The sequence below is a fragment of the Vanacampus margaritifer genome, chromosome 4 (assembly GCF_051991255.1).
Source record: "Vanacampus margaritifer isolate UIUO_Vmar chromosome 4, RoL_Vmar_1.0, whole genome shotgun sequence".
NCBI classification, from domain to species: domain Eukaryota; kingdom Metazoa; phylum Chordata; class Actinopteri; order Syngnathiformes; family Syngnathidae; genus Vanacampus; species Vanacampus margaritifer.
The window spans coordinates 21107003-21129083 of record NC_135435.1 but is presented as its reverse complement, the minus strand read 5'-3'; the positions used below and the strand labels follow the sequence as shown (position 1 = coordinate 21129083).

The 22081-nt window shown below is 39.4% G+C and overlaps 2 protein-coding genes across 2 annotated transcripts in view; both read right to left on the bottom strand.

Moving 5' to 3' along the window:
• LOC144050977 (transmembrane protein 266-like) overlaps positions 1-13613 on the bottom strand; it is a 47553-nt gene extending 33940 nt beyond the window's left edge. Inside the window, exons 1-3 of the mRNA XM_077564691.1 lie at positions 13141-13613; positions 12062-12190; positions 985-1176 (exon numbers count right to left, since the gene is read on the bottom strand). Coding sequence (XP_077420817.1) covers positions 985-1176; positions 12062-12075 — 206 coding nt within the window. The 5' untranslated portion in view covers positions 12076-12190; positions 13141-13613. The remainder of the gene's footprint in view (positions 1-984; positions 1177-12061; positions 12191-13140) is intronic.
• A 213-nt stretch (positions 13614-13826) lies between these two features.
• fbxo22 (F-box protein 22) lies at positions 13827-21738 on the bottom strand. The gene is made up of 7 exons (XM_077564739.1): positions 21521-21738; positions 21162-21294; positions 19976-20063; positions 19800-19892; positions 17769-17921; positions 16554-16716; positions 13827-15552 (listed from the first exon to the last, which is right to left on the bottom strand). The coding sequence occupies exons 1-7, from the start codon at positions 21649-21651 to the stop codon at positions 15159-15161; spliced, it is 1155 nt and encodes a 384-aa protein (XP_077420865.1). The 5' UTR covers positions 21652-21738; the 3' UTR covers positions 13827-15158.
• Between the last annotated feature and the right edge of the window lie 343 nt (positions 21739-22081).

The following is a 22081-nucleotide window of genomic DNA, read 5'->3' as shown; positions in this document are numbered from 1 at the left end:
ATGTTTTACTGTACATTTTAAACAGATATAAAATGTGTGATTAATCGTGAGTTAACTATTGAAGTCATGCTATTAATTACAACAACAAAGCATTAATCGCCTGATGCGATAAAAAAATAATAATATTAAAAATTAGAGGCGTCAGGTGATAATTTTTTAAAATCTTAATTAATTGCATGACTTCATTAGTTAATCCACGATTAATCACAAATGTTATATCTGTTCTAAATGTACAATAAAAAATATTATAGGTTTTCATACTCTTGTTCACAAAAGTGGGAAAAAATGTTTAACTAAAAGAAATAGATCAAATGAATTTTTGACGTCAATAGCCGTCAATGGCAGTGAATGAGTTCAGCTTTCCATGCATTCCAGGTCAAATTACAGAATATCCGAGCTGCACAATCTACATGCATCGCCAGTGAATGCAGCTTCATTTGACCCAATCTTACTTGCCAATCATTACAAGAAGCAAAAGTTATTGATCGGTCTTGTCACGCTTCATGCAGATATTGGTCAGTTTCAACCATGATTAACGATCAGCGCACGTTGTAAACCATGGGAATGTTATTTTTCCATCAACTGATGCCAAATAAGAGAACGTCTTGTGTGACGTGATGTGCAAGCTTGCTAATTTATGTAACAAAAATACATATTTGTGATCTTACAGCAAACATTGACACTCATTATTTGTTTGATGACAATCTCTAAGAAGCGTGAGTAGCACAGTACATGACGTGCAACCAGCCTTACCATCAGAGAACAAAAGTGTTGATTAAAAGGAACAGATTTGAAGTCGGCGACTTTGATTGTGTGTTTCATTATGATCAAACATATCTCATTATGCAGTAATCTGTTGACGCAGACTGTCAGTGTATCCGTCGCAACGACAAAAAAAACGGCCAACGAATATGAAAATAGTCGCTCGAGGAGAAAAATACTTCCAGTGTGTCATCAGTGTAAACTCATCATCACTTTACTCACCCTTCCCTGGCTTCGTCTTCATCGGCATTGGAAAGGAGCTGCGAGCCAGCCAGCGAGAGGTCCAGCGCCGCCAGGGGAAGGTCTCGGTAGCCGAAACTCACCAACTGGACCGGAGGGGCCAAGCACTGGTTGTCATCGTCCACCTGCTGGGAGATGACCTCCAAGTCTGACAGAGCTGCCGTCTCCGCGTCCCTAGTAGACCACCGAGAAAAGAAGGGAGACTTGCTGACTGAGCAAATGAAACGCCGTATTCGAACTGACAAACTTAACAAATCGCAGATGAACAGACGAAACAACTGACTGCACTGCAAAAAATGAAATCTTAAGATAGAATTTCTTAAATTTAACCTAAATTTGCTTGTTTTGCACTGACAACTTATTTTTACTTAAAATTAAATCGTCAGACAAGATTATTTTGCTTATTTTAAGATACTCATTACTTAATTATCTTATTTGATGAAACAGTCTTGGCATTCAGCGTTAACAGCCAGTAAACACTATGAGGCTTAAAAGAAACATTTTCCACAATTTATGATGACTTAACCAACAATGAAAGGCTCCAAACTTAGGTCTCATAAATATATATATTTTTTGCATAATCTAGTAAAAAAGATCAAAAGAAACAAAAATACAAGTATAAAAGCAATCAGACAAAAGTGCAATATAGCTTTTTATTGTAAGCATTTTTCTCAGTTCAAGTGCTGTTTCAGTTTAAAGTTATATTTATAAGCTCATTTTTCCTCTTTCCAGTCATCACACTTCAAAAAAGGATTTTGATAAAAATGGGACCCGTTACCTCCTTGCGTACGTATTTTAAGAAAATTGTTCTTTATATTGTAGCTTGAAAAAGGTCAATACTACTTGTTTTTAGTCTAAAAATACTATTTTAAAGACCGCTGTAGTTGATATGGGCCTATATTGTATTATTTTCTTATTTTTCAAAATCATGTAAATAAAATGTTCTTGTTCTGTTAGCAGATCATTTTGCTTATTTGAACTAATAATTTTCTTATTTTACAAAAAAAAAAATTCTTAAAATGTATACTGTCCTTTTTGCAGTGTGAAATAACTAACTGAATAATTGACTACTGAACTGGCAAACTAGCTTACTGACAAACTGATTAACAAAACTAACAAACCGAATATAAAGCTAATTAACAAACTGACAAACTAGCCGGCTAACTGAATTAATTTATTAATTAATTAAATAAGTAATTAATTAATTAAAATGTATACAAAAAAGAAAAAATACATAATAAAAATAAAATTTAAAAAAGAGGAAGTATAAACTTTTTAAACTCCTCGTAAATTACCGTAACTAAATACTGTATTGCAAGTTTTGTTAAACACATAACACAAAAACATAATCCTATACAGTCTCAGGTTTGAAAGTTAAGTGAGCAGGATTAATTTTTTCCCTATTGAATTGCCTTTGGAAACAGTCCGCCGACTGTCTAGGAGCCCAACGGATACTCGCGGCTAACTGGGCCGTGGGCGAATGGCCTCGGCAGCTAGCTGTTAGCCACTAGCTGCTAACACCAGAGACTGATTAGATCAACTATTGCGAGTCAACACGAGCTGGCTATACAGCAGTAAGTGGAACTGAATGATGTGTAGCTTGTCATTACTGAACTTAGTCTGGCTTTGTTAGAAGCAGTGTTTTAAAGTTGATGTTTTGTTTTTAGAATAAATTTTAGTAGATTTAAGTAAACAGCGTTGATCAAGTAGTTCCCCTTTTATGCAGCAGCTGATAAGTAAAAGAAGTGAAAGATGGTGCCAAGACACAGCGAGCTGTGTCATAGCACAAAGGCAGTGCAGATGAAAAAGACTTTAATTATTCAGTCGGGCAACATGAAGAACACATTCTTATTCACTGCCGTGCCCTCGGGGCAGCAACGCTGGGTCACCGAGGGTCACGCACAAACACCCACTCGGCATCGTGAAACGACTGAGCGCTCACACAGTTGAGCAACACCAGAGAAGTTGCCGGTCCGACGTTCGCTCGGAGGGACCGTAATAACTGGGGCGTGTCTTGCTTGAAGTGCAGCGCTCGCATACATTTGTGACCACTGTTTAATGCATTTTAAAGCACTGCGCAGTCATCTCAAAGCAGGAAGACATGGATGAGGGGAGGTTATTGCTGGAGAGCTTTAAAAATCTACTATATTGTGGGAATTATGCGCAAACATTAGAAAAATGTCAAATATACATATACAGATACTGTAAGTTAGGGGTGGGAATCTTTGAATGTCTCACGATTCGATTTGATTCCGATTTTTGGCCCTGCAATTCGATTTTCGATTAAGAACGATTTTTGATTAAAAATGATTTGATTGACAATGATTTTTGCTTCAACTTATAGATGTTCAAGGAATCGTAATGATCTACTCCAGTCTGACTCGTTAATGCTAATTAGCGCGATACTCGCGGCACTTTAATCACTCAAAAGAACGGCTCCACACTGCAAAAAAACAACTTTTATTGGAATAACTTGATCATGACTTTTTCCTTCTACTCTCTAATGTGGCTACAACTTAACAGTGTATTAGACCGCGTGGAACCACACTGCCCCTAAGTGGCCAATTCTGGTACAACATGAATACCGCTCAAAATAAAGGCACACATAGACAAAGGCAAGACAGTATAAAATAATTTAAATAAAATCGGTTTTGGGACATTTAAAATCGATTCTGAATCGTACTAAATAAGAATCGCGATTCTTATGAGAATGGATTTCTTGGCACACCCCTACTGTTGGTGCTGATAAATATTAAATTAAAGTTGTAATTAACGGGCACTTGGACCCCCTTTTTCAATGCAAATCCTCAAAATGATCAGCAAACTTCTAGTCAGGAGCAAGACATAGCCTATGCTAACACCAATGGGGAACAAGCTAGCAACGAGTTAAGTTATGCATTGTATTAATTCTATTGCTCGACCAATGATTGACTCGAAATGGTTTACATCAACAATATGGGATAAACACTACACATCCTGATCCATTTTAGAGCCTCTCACATAACAATGTTATAGCCTAACACCGTGATAGAAAGACCCATTTGTGCAAAAGCCGGGCCGCCTCAATTGAGCACAGAGGTGGAAACAAATGCTGAACGCGGCCGCAGACTGACTCTGTGCGTGCATGTGTGTGATTGTGTGTGTGCTTGTGTTGTATTTTTAGACCAGAGCAGATGCTGGTGTATCAAGTCTGACATGACGTCATTGCCTCTCCCTTTGTCAGCTGAGTAGATCCCCACTCGCCTTCAAACGTCAAAGGAAGTCAGGCGAGGGAGGGGAAGGAGCTGGGGGGGTGCATGTCAGGGGTTATGCAACAAGCTCAGGGGGACAACAAACAAAAAGAGGAGCGCTCTGAGCAGTAAAAGAGGGGAAATGGTGCTGAGAGAGACAGGGAGGGTTGCATGTGAAAAGTGGAGGTAATAAATGAATGGGAGGGAGGTGTAGATTGGAAAGGGGAAGATGGATGGCGGGGGGAGGTAAGGATGAGGGCAATGAAAGGAGATGATGAGGAACCATAAAGATGGAGCCGCCACATTCTGTTCAAGTCAGCCTTTTTTACATTTATTTCAGCTACAATTCACTCTCAAATCATTCAAAATAGGACAAAGAATTGACACACTTCTGCAAATAGTGGCCAGAGGCAACTGTTTATTTGCAGATGGGAGGAGGCCTTAAAACTGTACAAGCACTTTTTTTTTTAATGTGCCATCCATTATGGGTGTGCATGGTCTCCACAAAATGGTCTCGATGCATGGGGTATGATACATAATCGTAATTTACTGTAATTTGGTGTCAATTTGAAGCACAGACACCATTTGAGGGGGTAGCAGTAAGAATACATGATTAACTCATTCACTGCCATTGACGGCTATAGACGTCAAAAATTCATTTGAACTATTTCTATTAGTTTAACATTTTTACCTAGTCCACGATTAATCACAAATTATATATCTGTTCTAAATGTACAATTTAAAAAAAAAAATCTAGGTTTTCATACTCTTGTTAACTTAAGTGGGGAATTTTTTTTTTAACTATAGCCGTCAATGGCAGTGAATGTCATTCTGAAAACCTAGGAAAAAAATGATTGTACGTATAGAACAGATATAAAATTTGTGATTAATCATGAGTTAACTAGTGAAGTCATGCGATTAATTATGATTAAAAAATGTAATTGCCTGACGCCCCTAATTTTTACTAATCTTTTTTTTCTTTCTTTTTTTTCAAAAAAGAAAAGATTATTAAAAATTAGGGTCGTAATTTTTTTCGTAATTAATCGCATTACTTCACTAGTTAACTCAAAATTAATCACACATTTTATATCTGTTCTAAATGTACAACATTTTGTTTCTAGGTTTTCATACTCTTGTTGACAAAAGTGATAGAAATAGTTTAAATGACTTTTTGACATCTATAGCATGTCAATGGCAGTGAATGAGTTAACTTCTGCCTATCTGTCATTCTCATATGCGCCAAAAATATTTGTTACAGACAGAAGGCTTAGAATTGTGATGACAGCGTAAGGAGTGACCGGAAACATTCAGAAGACAGGCACGCAATATGACTGACTGGCAGATGGACTGACAGACAGACAGGCGTACTTTTAAGAGAGGAGAGACAGAGACACGTAGACGTGCGCTCTCACACACACACACACACACACACACACACGGTTTATAGAAACATACAGCGCTAACGTCAACGCTGAAAGGCTTTTTTGATTTAATCGGCGGGACTGTAACTCTTCAAGGTCATCACAGTCTCTGACGGAAAGTCTGTAGTTTTTAAAGGACTGTTTAAAACTTCGCTTTTTTATCGTTTTGCTTAAAAATTAATGACGAGTACAGTTGTTAATTTTATACATGCTACTAGCTAGACGATTTCAAATTGTGCTAACGTTTTTAAAGAAGTGTGTATGTGAAATATTGGTTCTGTCTGTCTGTTTCACTCTCTTTCTCTCTCTCATACAATTAGTAAAAAGTTTATATTTTGTCTATACTTAATGTGATAATTTCATTATTTTAATGTAGAATTAATACATTTAAAACACATCTTGCCACTTGCTGTCAATTGAAAATGACATCACATGTGCTCAGGGCTAGGTAACAGCCAATCGCGGTTCATCTTACGAAGATCACATGACCAAACACAGAAAACAGGTGAGCCGTAATTGGTCGTTACCTGAGCTCTGACCAATTGTGACGACGTTTGCAGTTGACAGCAAGTGGCAAAATGTGTTTTTAAAGGTATAAATTGTGCATGAAATATAATGAAGTTCTCAAATAAATTTGAAACTAAATATTTTTTTAATTGATGAAAATGATTAAATAAGTAAAGTATCCCTTTAAGGGGCAATAAAGCATTTTGAGCATATTAGTGTAATATGTATACAGTATTCGATTTGTCAACAAGGAAACCCTGACCTGAAAAGGTCTAGAGGTTGAATAAAATAATAACAATTCAGAACCAGATGAGAAGAAAATAAGAAACAAAGTGGCTGATATGAGTACTGTATTACTTTTCAGTGCCCCCCCCCCCCTCCCCTCCCCCTCTTAGTTAATGAAAAGAGCTTTCAGCGAGCATTGGACATTATTGCAATCTTGTCTCAAGAGTTGCCGCCCTCATCCCAATTTGATGGGATTATTTCCCGCAGCGAGAGGGCCTCACATTTCTTTGAAGATACACAAAAACAAATTCACCCAAGGCCGGCGTGCTATTGACTCATACGGCAAATGCAATATGTATCGTGCAATTCAACAAAATTGATATTGAAGGGGCGGAGGGGGGGGGGGGCGGTGCTTCTGCAGACCACAACTTTTTATTGTCTGTTCAGCAACTTGTGTGTGTAAGCAACGCCGCCTACACTTTTGTATACACAACAACAAACGTGTGCATACAAATAAATAAGAAAATACAAAAACATGCGAGAAAAGGGATGAAGGTAGATGCTACCTGCACTGTTTGAATAAATGAAAAGGGAATTGCTTGCTGTGTGGCACATGCGTGACAAATCCCGGAGTGCTTACTTTACTGATTCCCACTCTCAGACTGTGGATAGCTGTCACAGGTTTCTCCTACACACAAACCCTCATATAAGGACGCAGCATTAACTATTACAATAATAATAATTATTATACACACACACAAATAAGGCAAAAGATCTGAATTAAGAATCAAATACAACCTACGAATAAAATCCTGATCTGATTAGTTTTGACGAAAATATAGTGTACGCATCTGAATATGTTAAATGGCAATTGTCATACCGTATAGTGACATTTTAAGTGCCTCTGTTTAACCCCAAATAAAGTTCAGCTGTTCTAGCAGGCAGGTTTCAGTTCAAAATAGCGATCTGTGTGAGCATAAACCCATCAGAGCAATAAAAAGTCTGCAAGAACATCTGAATTTTATTTGAGATTCATCACTTTTAAATGGTGGCTTGTGAGTTCTATCTCCCATTTAACATGCGGTTGCAGGGCTCCAGAGTGCCCCTGAATGGTGGCATGTTGCCCTTAAAGGTTGAGCTAGTGTAAACTGATTTTTCATCTACTCACGCTCAGGGGTGGCAAATCCAGGTCCAAAAAGTAATAACCCTGCAACAGTTTGGCTTTAGCCCCTGATGCTAGCTAGCTAGCTCCCTAACAGGTAAACAACCACCATGGGAGCTAGCTAGGTAGCTAGCTAGCACCTGAGGCTAAAGCCAAACTGTGGCATGGTTTCTACTTTCTGAACCTGGATTTGCCACTTCTGCTCACGCATGTGCGGCCAGTAAATGTGCTGATTTTTATTTTTATTTTTTTGTGTTGCTAACAAACTTTTGCTCCTCACATCAGCCCATATAGCATTATAAAGGTGAAAATGAGTGGAAATGTGAATATTTACATTGCAAGTTGATTTACAGATGTGAGCCCCTATGTTTTCTTATTGAGACCCTATAATTTCAGGTTAGGGGGCACTGTGCACAATAGTTTTTATTTATTTTTATTTGTTTTTTAAAAAGCCCTGGGTTGAATTAACCTGGTTATAAAGGGCGTATTGTAGACACTTGTGCAACCACATTTGAGTTGTTTATATTACGTCCTCTTTCCCCCCAAAATTATTTATTTATTTTTAATTAAAGGGAGCTGTAAAGGTTATTGGCCAGATTAACGATGGATAGTTTAAAGTTTCGCGATGATTTATTAAAGAATTTACACAATTAGAATTTTTCAGCCGATCACTGATCAGCGATCAATGAGTTTGAAAAAATTATAACTGATTTGATCAGAAGATGAAGCAATACATCTATTTAAAAAAAAAAAAAACTTTACTATTTGCTCTACAGTCGACCGTCGCCATTTGCGGGGTCTGGCCCAGGAATAGTGAAAACCCATATATATAATTGACGTCAATGGAAATGCATGGGCGGATTTAAAAAAAAAAAATACTGATCAACATTAAACAACATGTTATGTCTTATTTTGTAGAGCGGACTAATGATGTCATTAATTGATCGGTTAAATTAAGGCAACACAGCCAATCCCTTTTTTTTTTGCATAAAATGCTATATATTATCCGATCCCGATCCAGCCAATCAGATCGGTGAAAAACCTAACATTGTATCCTTTTTTTGTGTGTGTCATATAAACACCTGTAATTTTGGACCCAGTTGCAAATAATTTTTATATCAGTCAGCATTTCCCCCCTCATTTTATTGAGAAACACAAAGAATAACATTTTATATCGTTAAGAATGAAAAAAAAATCCTTCAGATAGTGTACTTGATTTGTGATGGACAGCAAAGCTAAATCATTGTTGATGTTTTTCGTGTGTGCGTGTGTGCCCTTAATAAAGTTTGGATTGGATTAAAATAAAATGAATGACTGAGCTGTGAGAAATAAGGGCAGAGCCAATATAAAATCTTTAACTTCAGTGTGCCAAGCTTCCAACAAACACATCTTACTGCTGTGCTTTCGTTCTAACACACGTCATGACCTTTCTGAGACCCCCCCGACGCTCTTGTACAAAAAGCAGCTTGATAATTGCAAATACTCTGAGCAACATTAGCACATGTACACACTAACGAGCCGTGGAACACACACATGCACACACGCATACAAAGAAAGAAGTGATATTCAGGGGAGTGGAAGCTCCCCGAGGGAGACAGATAAAATTAAATAGCGGACTGTAATATTGAGCGCCAGGTAGGAAAGGTCATTACGAGACAAAAGTTGCTCAGGGGATTTCAGCGGCCAAAACAGAAGGTCATGTAAGTAACTGCGAGGCAGAGCCACTGAAGAATATTCTTTAGCGAGCAAGTGTGAGTGTCTCGCTCGTGATGACGGTCATCTTTTTTTTTGCAAATGAGGGAGACCATGCATATTTTCTATACCCGTTATCTGGTCCATGTTGATAACTGGAGTTGAAGCTTCTCCGAACTGATTTCGGGCAAGAGGCAGGCTACACCATGGACTCGACGCAAACACTTGGACGCAACAGAGCCTGAGCCTAGAATCGAACCCAGGACCTTTTGTTCGATTAAGTTTTTAAAAAATCAAATCAACTGTATGTTGGTGAGTAACAATATGGGTGTATTTGTACAGGCTTCTCATTAGATTGTACTAGTATAGCTAATATTTAAAAAAAATAATAATATTGAAAATAAAGTATCCAACTACTGTACTTTGGCATCAATTCAAAGTGGCTCGAGGTGAAGTCAGTGAACAAAGTTGAAACTTTTGTTGGACACTGACCATGAATCATGAACCACCCCACCCCCCTCCCCTCCCCCCAACCTGACTCTCAGTAGATCTACTACCTGATGAAAATCATAATAAAGACACTGTAAAGTGGGCTTGCTGAATGAGGCACATCAGGTAGATGGCAGTAAATGGCAGAATGTCTTGATAGATGATTTACAGAATGACTTTTGTCAATAAAATTGAATTAGATTAGATTTGGATTACCAAACATGATGTGCTAAAAACATATGTATGCGTATTATTTATGAATTTAAACACTTTGTATCCAGACTTGTTAAATCTGCAGGGACAGTCAATGGAAAATTAAATAGGACCAGTACAGGAAAATTACATCATGTACGATTCAATCCCCATTTTTTTTTTCACTAAACATCTATACAAAACTGTCATATAAAAAAATAATACTAATAATTGACATACCAGAAAGTTTACTCAAGGAATATGGAAATATGACAACCTACTCATAAATTCAAGCTTTTAAATGACTTTTGGTGAATTTGATTCAAACCTGGAACCTCAGAACTGCCCGTCCGACATGCAAACCATGAATCCACCGTGCTGCATTCACAGAAATTAAAAAGTGTTTATTCTCTCACGTTCTTCTCTCATCACCGCTTGCCTGCCTCACAACACCCACTCACTCCACTTGCAAAGATGCTCAGAATAGACCATTTGATTGGCTCAAGTCCAGTTTAAAGCACATGATTTGTCTGTGTATTTCCTGTATGCTTGCATTTATTGTAACCATAACTACCGGGAAGCCTCAAATAGGCACACTACTTAAATAATAAGTGTTTGTCAAAATAATGAACTAAAGGTCTGGGCCTAAATCATAAGGTGACCAGAAGTAATGTGCTGGACACATCCTGTGATTGGCTGCTGACCAGTCCAAAATAGGCCCCCGATCATCTGCGACCCTAAAAAGGACAAATGCGATAAAAAAAAACGGATGCAACTGGACACCTTTAAACTTGGTTAAAACACGCTAGCATTAAGCAGATGTTCCTGAAACAACCAATGCTGATTTCTAACTTCATGGCTTTGTGACGGGGGGTTAATGGAACGAAGCGAACGTTTCTGCAGAATCATACGCGCAGTAATATGGATTTTCACGTCCCAAAGTGAAGATGAGGCAAAAGACGACGTGTCTGCTGAAGCTCTGGGGCTTTATTGGCAACCAAATTACAGTGTAAAGTGGAAAAAAAGAGCCAAAGCAGCAGAAAACACAACAAGCTCACCTTGCCTGTCTTAGCATTTGTGTCACTATTGTGTAGAATTTATCATGCGGTTTTTACTACCAGCACAATAAGAAGACAGAGTATATACTGTATATTGGACACCAGCTTGTAATATAGGAAATACTAACACTATTGTTGCTGTGGTAATATTTCCCCTCCTACAGTGAACCAGACAACTGTTATAGTTAATAATGGCTAACTAATGTTAGTCAAAGTTGTATGCAGTGGTCGTAACAACTAAAACACGATTGTGTTATATTTAGTGTTCTGTAAGTGTACGGCATTGATGTATATTCCCTTCAAAAGTCTAGAAACTACCTTTAAACATAAAGATGAGTACAATAATTCGATAGAGCGCCAAGCTCAGTCAAGGCAGAAAAATCCTAAACATGACCATCAGAATAATGAAAACTAAGTTATTAGTTTGGCATTTTATACCCTTCTTGAATTTCTAATTACATTTTCAGAGTAATTGAGGAAAACACTTTTTTATGTGTTTATAATTGTGGTTATTCTTTTTTCTTTTTAAAGGGCGTTCAGACATTTTCCCTACATCAATGACATAGATATTGTATCATGGCTTTGTTGTATCATCATATTATCATTACTGGATATTTGACTACATTTCCCTTGGCTAGTTGGGTAAGAAAATGAGTGACTGAATAACTGGTTAACTTAATTGCTATTTTTTATTTTGACTAGATGGCAGAATCTCTCTGAATATTTTGAACTGTTCCCAAACCAGTGTCACAGTAAAGAGAATAATGTTGTAGTCTTTCATAACTGACTTCACATAGTTTTTCACAAGACAGCAAGTTTTTAGTCAACATTTGACTTCATTCATAAGGATCAATTAATCAATTGATTTTTCTGCCTATCCTAACTCATTACTGTGGGCAAAATTCCTTATGAAACAGAAGAGAACAACAGTCTTAAACAAATGTTGTCATTGTTTGCAAGTGGGGGGGGGGGGATAGGAGCATGTACAAATTAGAACTAAGAACAAAATGAGGCTTCTCACTTGATGAAAAAGTGACAATCTTAATACTAAACTGCATGTGTTTGTGGTGTGCATAAACGTACCCAGCGTTAGCCATGTCGTCTGGAGAGAGGGAGGAGAGATGTGTACTTCTTATTGCCGCTTTTCCCACTCGCCCGTCCTTCTGTTCTTGTGCTGTAATTCACCACGTATATGCTGCTTTCATGTTGAACCTGTTGGGCAGAATACACTGAGAGGGATAAGTAACAATTTTTTTTAATTTTTTTTAAGTAAACAGTGTAGTATGGCAGTATGAGGCAATAAACCCTACGTGATGGATTAGTTTAGCCTTAGGCTACATTGCCAACATTCATGGTGTTATAGTGCCAAGCTGCATATCATATTGTGGCAAATGAGCAGCTTTGTCCGTCAAGAAGTGATGGTTTTCGTGCTCACCAGTCTCAACATTAGCAACACTTGCATGACCTAATGAGAGCCAGTATAAGAAGCATATTTAGTTCTTATAAAGATCATGTTCAATTTTGATTGGCAGACAATGTCACTGGGGTAGTCATTAAATTTTATGGCTTTGTGGTATTTGAGTTTTTCTATATTAAAAAAAAAAGTATTTAGGTCCAAAAGTATTGTGGTTCTAGTTTGCAGTGGTATAGAGTTGCACTGAATCATCTCTAACTGTTTTTCCATTATTTGATTACATATAAATGCAAATATACATAATAAATAAACGTTAACAGATATAAAGTTGTTTATTTGGTTAATTCCCATACAAAAGCATATAACACCAAGACAATTGTGTTTTTTATTGGCATTGTAAACAATGAGAGCTATGAGAATATTAAACACACATTAAATTAATAGCTCTCTAATCATGTCCAAATTATTTTGGTTTTAATACACAATTGTGAGTCAATTCTTAGAGACGTGTTATTAAGCTCTGTTGGGGGGGCTAATCAACTAAAAGTATAACATTTAAACGGTATAGTATAATATTTAAACGGCGCCGACATTTTGTGTCAAAACTTTTGACGACTCTTCATCACTTCCTGGTTGAGTATGTGAGCGCGTTGGTTGGAAATGTCGCCTTTTCTCTTTTTTTTTTTTAAACCATGCGCTACAAAACTGATAAAAGTGGATATTGTGGGAGTAAAAAGAGCTACTTTACCTGAGTGGGACTCACATGGCCGAAGAGTGAAAGCTCTCCCCGGGTGAACCTCAAACGCGGCACGCTTCGTGGCCCGGCATCGTAGTAGTAGCTGCAGCCCGGTTCGGTACCACCATCACCACCACCGGAGCCATGAGATGACGCCGCGGATCGGCGGAGGGCTTCCCCTGGCGAGCTCAGCGGGAGTCCCGCGGAGAAGGAGGAGGGAGCAAGAACGAGGAGCTGTCCGGGTTGCTGAAACGGGTATCCGGCTTCCTTCCACGGTAGCAATGTGGGCGAATTCTCACCCCAACGGCATAATAAAGATATTCACCGATGATTCGTGTGACATTTGCATCGCTCTCGTCACGACGTTTAAAAAAAAAAAAAAAAAAGATGGACGAGGGCTCGCCAAGCATGCAACGAGCTTCCCTCACGATTGTCGAGAGCCACGAATGTTTTTATTAGCTTTACGCCCGCTAGGTCGCCCCTCTCGGTTGTCAAGAGCGTTTTTTATGGTTTCCAAAAATAAAGATACTATGTGAGTAGAGGGTTTGTCTTCGCGGCAATTGGCTTAAGCGTTTGTCACTCATCGGGATTAGCCAGCCGATGGTTAGCGCGCACATCAATCAATGGATGCTGACCATGTTACACGCTCGTTACACAGCGCGGGAGCTGAAAGACACAAGCACGTAGACGCCTCACGATTCATTTTGTTTCAGGTCTTAATTTATTTGAGGGCAGATTTAAACAGCTGATTTTGGCACATCGTGTAGAAAAGTGCACCTGCCTTACAGAGGGGGAAAAATACAGCACATTTCCTTCCAAGGAAGTTGTACTCATTGGCCATCTGTTGGGAGTCAATACAAGAGCTTGACATATTATGAGCATTTGTGGGCTTAACATATTTGGGCTTTTTATAAAGTTTGCCTGTTTTATTTGTTTTAGAATTGCATGCCGGGCTCTCAATCTGTTATAGCTCTTGTACTAGATCTCAACAGTTACCTAATGGAAATATGAGGTGGAGAGAAATAGTATTGTTACAGTATTCTTAAGCAAAAATATTTGAACTCTGAACAAACAAGACAGCAGCAGCTATTAACATCTTACGCAACAATGCAACATAGATAATTGTGGAAATTGCACCTTTACCACATAAAAGACCACGGCAAAAAGTCACCACTCAAGACAGGAAGTTTGTCGAACTTTGGAGAGTATTGTTGTGCTTTTTACACTCTGGCAGTACCAAAACATTTGACAATCAGGGCATGATTTACGCCTACTATTTTGTCCTTCTCCAATCGCCACTTAAGAAAAACAAACATGAAATACTGTGCCAGGTAGAGCTGTCCTTAAAATTGAACAGTGAACGATGTTGCCTCTTGTGAACATTATTTTGACACGTGTTTTTTTTTTGTTTTTTTGTATTTCTCGAGACAATTCTGCATCCGAATTCGTCTAAGAGTCGGGGTAAGGTTCTTTTTTTTGTTTCCAGTCCATTTAAGGAATGCTTGAATGAGTTTGTTATGGAAGAAGCCCATCATATACAGTATATGCCTTTGGATTGAAATAAAAAAGGTTGAGAGCCAGGTACACAGTTGGCTCTTTTTCTCAAGACAAAGCTTTTCAGGATGCCTGTACACACATTTCTATGAATGTAATGGGCAGGTGTGTTTGCACTGCACTGGTTTGGTGAAAGGAAAGTGACATCTCATACAGGAATTTAAAAAAAAGTGCCTTTGCTAGATCAAAAACTCTTAATAGCCCAGGTTTTTCTTTTAAGCAAAAAAAAAAAAAAAAACCTGTAAGTTGGCCCAAAATCCGCCTGTAATGTTGCCAAAAGCGAAATATTTACACGCATTTTACAAGAGTGCTACGTCACAGCTAGGATACTGTAAGAGATGATCAGTGTTATCCTATTGTAACTGTTAATAGGGATGCAATGGAGTCCCAACGGGCGACATTAAAATGACAGCTGAAGGGTCAACTCCATTGTGTTCCAGCTAAACTTGGGATGCTCAAATGTTCGTTTTTATCCATCAACCCAGATGGACCAGCGTCATGACTGTGGTGTACTCGTGCTGCAGACCGTCTGTGTCTGTGTCGCACAGCGTGTAGTCATCTTTGACGATGCGGTCGCAACCGATCTCGCCGTTGCCGAAAAGCCCGAACAGCGGAACCCCAGGGAAGACCTTTTGGAAGGCGTCGGCCTCCACGTTGCTCTGGTTACTGTAGTAATTCTGGCCTCGACCCACGCACGCGAACATGAAGCCCAGGGTGTTCCTCTCAGGGATTTTGGCGGCTTTCAGCCTGCGGATGGTTGCTTCGGCCGCTTTGGGGCTGCTGACGTCCTGTTCCAGGAGCACCGAGGCGCCCTGCACTTTGGGGCCGCTCAGGGCCAGGCCCACCACGCCGTATGCCCCCCGGCCGCAACTACAAAGGGTGAGAATGTTGTCGAAGACAGAAACATACAATACTCTTGCTTGAGTTCATCAACTTAAAAAATTGGTAGTGATATGCACACTGGATTTCTTTCACAGTGGCTTCTGTGATAATAGATGTCACGCACCCCATTTACGACTCCAGATTTTTGTAGTCGACGCGAAAGTGATGCTCGTCACTTAGACGAGGTGGTAGTAATTACCTTCACGATGACCGATACCATAGCGTGTCGCAGTTGATAGTGTTTAATTACCACAACACACATTGCCTGCAAGAGCCTCAATAGCATCTACACTGCTTCAGTCTATAGTGGAATGCAGGTAAATAACTTCTGGTTTGGCCTTTAAAGAAATACAATAGTGTACTCAACAAAAATATAAATGTAACACTTTTGTTTTTGCTCCCGTATTTTATGAGTATTTTATCTTCCACATACACAATATCACCATTTCTCTCAAATATTGTTCACAAACCAGTGTAAATCTGGTAAATGAGCACATTTCCTTTGCCGAGATAATCCATCCCACCATATCAAGATGCTGATTAGATGTCATGATTAGCGTACAGGTGTGCCTTAGACTGCCCACAATAAAAGGCCACTCTGAAAGGCTCAGTTTTGTTTTATGGGGGGGGGGGGGGGGGGGTAGTCTGGTGCCTCAGAAAACCACTGGCACACCTGTGAGGTGGGATTACCTCGGCAAAGGAGAAGTGCTTACTATCACAGATTTACACTGGTATGAACAATATTTGAGAGAAATTATGATATTATCTATGCGGAAGAAGGTTTAGATTTTTGGGTTCATCTCATAAAAAACGGGTCAAAAACAAAAGTGTTGTGTTTATATTTTGTTGAGTGTAGTACAAAAATGCATTATATAATTAAAGACCTCCCCTCTACGAAATGCCTGATGCTTTCTATTGAGTAACTAAACGCCCTTTGCCACTACATGAGAAAACAGTGCACGTACCAACACCTGCTTGTTGTTTCTTACCAGAGCCTGGTGGGAAAGACACTTTCTACAAGTCCCCCTGCGATTAGCGCTTTGCTCTTGGCCAGAGGCTCCAGGATTTGGCCCAGGAAACGCGCTCCTCCAGATTTATACGCCTCATAGACAAACAGGAGCACCACTCTCAACTCTGGGTTGTCGATAAGTCCTATTGGCACAAGCCCATTAACAAAATTCAATACACTTCAGGAGACATTTACACTTTTGCAGCAGTCAGCGGAGGTTAAAGCTTAAAACAACCGTGAAGGAACAGGATCTCTACTTACTGTACTGTAGTAAAAATGTGCATGTGTATTGTTAACGCAAAAACATCATTTTAGTTTTGTGTTTGTTATCTATACTGCTACCAGGCTTGGGGAGTAACGGAATACATGTACCGCCGTTACGTAATCAGATTACTTTTTTTTTTTTTTTTTTTTTTAACTGTATTCCGTTACAGTTACAGGAAAAAACATGTAATCGGATTACAGGTACATTTATTAAAAATGGGGATCACTTTGAGGGATTACAATTTCTACGATGAGCGAGAGTGTGAAAGAGCGAGGGCGAGAGAGGGAGAGAGAGAGACAAAGAGAGGGAGACAGAGCGCGCGTGCACGCCTGCGCGAGTGGGACCGTTGCTACATGTCGGGGAGGTGGGGACGAACAAACTGACTAGTCGTGTCCTCCACACGCGGGCAGTTTCAAAAAGCTTCACGGACGGGAGGAGAAAACAGCGACCGGTAGCCACTGGAATTTACTCGGAGCGAAAGTTGCGGCATGCTACGCGCTGTAGCTTTTTGCTAGCTAGTCCGCTAGCCTACAACTATAATGCGAGTTGCACCTTCCAAACAAATCTACCTCCCACCAACTCACTATTTAAACCTCATGCACAACATATACACGGCTAAACTTGTGACTGGGATAAAAGTTAATTTTGTAGTTGTCACACATCGTCATCCTCATTGGATGACTATCTATCTATCTATCTATCTATCTATCTATCTATCTATCTATCTATCTATCTATCCATCCATCCATCTTGAGCATACTCAATATTGGAGTAATCCAAAAGAAATTCCATTACATTACTTTAATATTATGGTACTTGGATTACGTTACTAACTACATTTTTTAGCAGGTAACTTGTAACTGTAACGGATTACATTTTAAAAGTAACCCTCCCAACCCTGACTGCTACACGGTGGCCTGTGAGACTCACCTGCTTCTTTCAGAGCGCTTGGGGAGAGGGACTTCTGGCAGAAGTGAAAAGGCCTGATGTGGATGCCCTCCATGCTTGGGAGCATGATGGCAAAGCCGGCCTCTCCTTCCTGATGCTCCTCCGGAGGCCTGGGGCGACAGCCGCTGGGGGTTACTGCAAACACACACAAAATATATAAACGCATGATGGTGACGGACATTCTGCATGTTAAAGAAAAGATTATACAAATGATTGTAAATTATTCGAATTTCACAACGTTGGCACCTCAAATCATTGGTCTCCAAAAAAAAACGGCACCCGGCAGACGTCACGTTGAATTCATTTTCAATTCACTGAAACATGCCAACTCTTCTCATCCCTGATGATCACATTGGAGCAGGAGCTCGTTGTGCACAGTCAAATAATGTCAAAATATCTTGCATCTGCACTCGGCATACGCAAATCAACTCATCTTCAGGTACTATAAATTATCTACAGCAAAGGCCTGATACTCACTAGTCACATAAGGAACTCTTGCACAAAAATCACTCAGAGCTATTTTGCTGATGTGCTCAAGAAAGTGTACATTACAGAAAACATTTCACACACGGATGTCTCATTTCTCCCAAACGCTCCACTCCGTGGATCATTTTTCAATGGCCTGCAGTCCATAACCAACATGCATAAATAACTTGTACTTCAGGCTATAAGGAAACCTATTACATGTCATCCCAGCTTTCATACAATGCCATACATAATGCAATCACAGATTTCCTCCAATTGAATTAGAGCCACGGCGACCCCGTGTTGACCCCTCCCCCAAGCAGCAATATCACCAATAAATGAGTGTTATGGCAAACAGCCGGGGCCGCCATTAGGCCTGATCGACGACGGCAGCCTGACAAGCCATCATCCCCGCGCCAAGGAGAGCCCGCCTGATGGAGAGTCGCTTCTCCGCAGGGTTGTGATTATGTGGAGAAATGGCGAGCGTGGGGTGCCGCAGACGAGGCCATCTATCAGGGGAGGGGGCGGGGGGCCGGAAGAAGGCAGGGAGGTGCCAGCCCTCCTAACTCGGCACCGCTGGTGTGGATTAATGCCGAGGCGTCTGCGGGAAAGCGGGCGATCCCTCTCCTCAAGTTGCCTGCAAGGTGGCGTGACTTATTCCAGCGTGGAATTTGTGGCGTTGTCTCTGCTGTTTGGAGAACCTGCTTGCCCGCACTTGCCAAATAAATCCCATAGATGGTGTGAGTTTGGGGGCACAAATAATAGCACCCAAAAATCTCTGCCTAGCAACAGATTATCTATTTTTTTTTTTATTATTATTATTATTTTAGTCGCAAAGTTTTGTATCAACAGTCTAGGGACACAGATGATAATGCCCTTCAAAAAATGCCTAGCGACAAATGACCGTGCCTCCAAGGTTGCTCATGTTTTATTTTAGTTGTGACGTTTTATATCAATAATGGATTAATTAAGATCTACCTAAATAATGAGGGGACACAAATAATGGTGTGTAACAAATTTTGCCTAATAACAAGTGAATTTTTTCTTTTAGCTATTGTTGTTGATACAAATAAGGTGTGGGCTCAAAAGACAGTGCCAAACAAATAATCTGCCTAGCAACAAGTGACTATACCTGCTAACTGGCTGACTTTTTATTGTAGTTATTAGTAAGTTCACAGGGGCACAAATGATTGTCCAAATAAATCTGCCTAGCGATAAGTGACCATGCCTGCTCACTTGTATACTTTTTATATGAATAATTCAAGGGCAGAAATGATACCTAACAATTTTTTTCCTCATAACAAGTGACCATGCTTGCTAGCTGGTAATGTTTTTGTTATGACGGACTGCCAAGCATCACGTGACCATGCATGCTAGGTTGCTCAAGTTTTAAGTCTAGTTCTAAAAGTTTTATATGAATAATGCAGGGTCACAAAAGATGGTGTCCTACAATCTCTGCCTGGCAACAAGTGACCATGCTGCTAGCTGGCTAAACTTAATAGAAAGTGGAAGGATTGGTATCTCTAGAACAAGAGGAATTAAACTTACAGACAATTCCCGGTGTAGTAATGCCCATGACGTCACAATTTTTCGGGAAGACCTGAATGAGCTCCTCAACTGGACTGTGGCGGCTCCTCTTTGCTTTGGAAAAAACAAATTGCTTATAGCTGGATCAGTTATCAAGCATGCAACAAAACAGCATTGTTGTATCATTAAATACAAACATTTTTTCTGTCTGTAGCAGTGACGTGTAAGCTTGAAGGCATCGCAGTCCATCATCGCTAGGACCGTTTTGGGCAGGAGAAACACTTTCTGTAAATACAAAGTTAAGGGCTACTGTTAAAAGAACTCTCGTTCAGTTTAATAAAAACATGTCTCATTAGAACTCTTCTTTCTGTGTATTTTATGCCTTTTTAAAAATATATATTTTTAAAAGTACACGTTAATATTCCTAAAAATATATAAATTCTAGGGGTGGCAATCTTTGAATGTCTCACGATTCGATTCCGATTTCTGGGTGTGCGATTTGATTCAGAATCGATTTTCGGTCGGGGCTATTTGGTTCAGAATTATTTGATTGACAATGATTTTTTGCTTCAATTTATAGATGTTCAAGGAATCGTAATGATCTACTCCAGTCTGACTTGCTAATGCTAATTAGTGCTCTACTCGCGGCACTTATCACTCAAAAGAATGGCTCCACGCTGAAAAAAAAATACTTTTATTGGAATAACTTGATCGTGACTTTTTCCTTCCACTCTCTAATTTGGCTACAACTTAACAGTGTATCAGACCACGTGGAACCACACTGCCCCTCAGTGGCCAAATTAGGTACAACATGAACAGCTCTCCCAATAAAGGCACACACAAACAAAGGGAAGACAGTATAAAATAATTATATAAAATCGATTTTGGGGCATTTAAAATCGATTCTGAATTGTACTAAATGAGAATCGCGATTATTATGAGAAACAATTTTTTTGGGCCACACCCCTAATAAATACATATAATTCATTTCATATTCAGTAGGCTATTCAATTTCAGTGTCCTAAAAACCCAGCATCTTCCCCCATACCAGAATGGTTTGACCCAAATTGTCATATGCCACCTAGAATGAATCACCTGTCAATCACTTGAAAACTTTATTTCAATTTCTGTTAATTCTTTTTGAGAACAGAGCTTTACTATGATCCCAAAAGGTAACACTTTATTTTGATAATATTTTTTTTTTTGCAGAACTCATTATTCATAATTAAGTCATTTTTAAATTACATCTTTTTATTTCTAAATAGTTCAAGAGACCACATAAATACAAATAGAATTCTTCAATCAGAAATTCTTTGCGCTGGTTAGGGGGTACTTGAAAAAAAAAAAAGGGTTGCGAACCACTGGTCTATAGTATGTCATTACCTCCACCTCCTCAGCCAGGGCGTTGTAAAGGGCATGAACCTCCGTGGTGGACGGTCCACAAGCCGACACCCATGTCAGTTTCTGCTGAGTTCTCAGTACTCGTCGGGCACAGTTGCTCCATAGCCTGCACACACTTTGAAAGCAAACCACACAAACATTCTGTTAGCATTAAGCGAGGGAAATCATTGGCGCTGCTGACAACTGGCTGTTTAAAAGAAACACAACTTCGTTTAAATTGACGCCAGCAATATTAATATGAAAATGTTTCAAGTTAAAGTATAACACTATATTCACTTCCCCTAAACAGCCATGTTGAGCGCCTGACGAGTTTGCTTCTTGGGCAAAAAAAATAATGTTACCTTGCGATTCGTAGCAAAGATTTGGTCGGCACGAAAGTAAGAATTCGTTCGACGACCTCCACAACGTTGCTCAGTACGTATGTAGCTTTGTTATCCGATGTAGGTATGTCGAAACCGGGATTATCGTCCATTTTCTCTCACAAAATCGTGGATTTTGCTCAACAACGCTGCCTTGCTACGTAATTTCACATTTGACCCGGAACTATTACGAGGAACGTCAGTAGACAACACTGCCACTATCGGCCAGGAGGAATTTTAACACAGCAAATCACGTAAATGATTAAAATATTGCAATAAATTATTAATGCGGTATGGAAAGCAGTTTGAGCATTTATTTTTTAGAAGTAGTAATAGTAGCTAAGACAGCATAGTGCCAGTAAGTAGTAGTACAGAGAGTAGTGGTAAAAAAAAAGTACTAAGACAAAATAGTAGTACTAGTAGTAATAACATTTGAAATTGTTAGCACTTTTAACAGAGGGCTCACAAAAAGCTTTGCATAGTTTAATTAGTCATACATTCATATTTCATACTTTATTGTAAGAGTTGCACAGCAACGTATAG

Bases quoted from the DNA above. Each gene is read 5' to 3' on its own strand.
- fbxo22 (XM_077564739.1), bottom strand. From the start codon at position 21,651: ATGGACGATAATCCCGGTTTCGACATACCTACATCGGATAACAAAGCT. The intron at 16,717-17,768 runs GTGAGTCTCACA...TTGTGCCAATAG, and splicing joins AAGCGCTCTGAAAGAAGCAG to GACTTATCGACAACCCAGAG. The intron at 15,553-16,553 runs GTAAGAAACAAC...CACCCTTTGTAG, and splicing joins GTCTTTCCCACCAGGCTCTG to TTGCGGCCGGGGGGCATACG.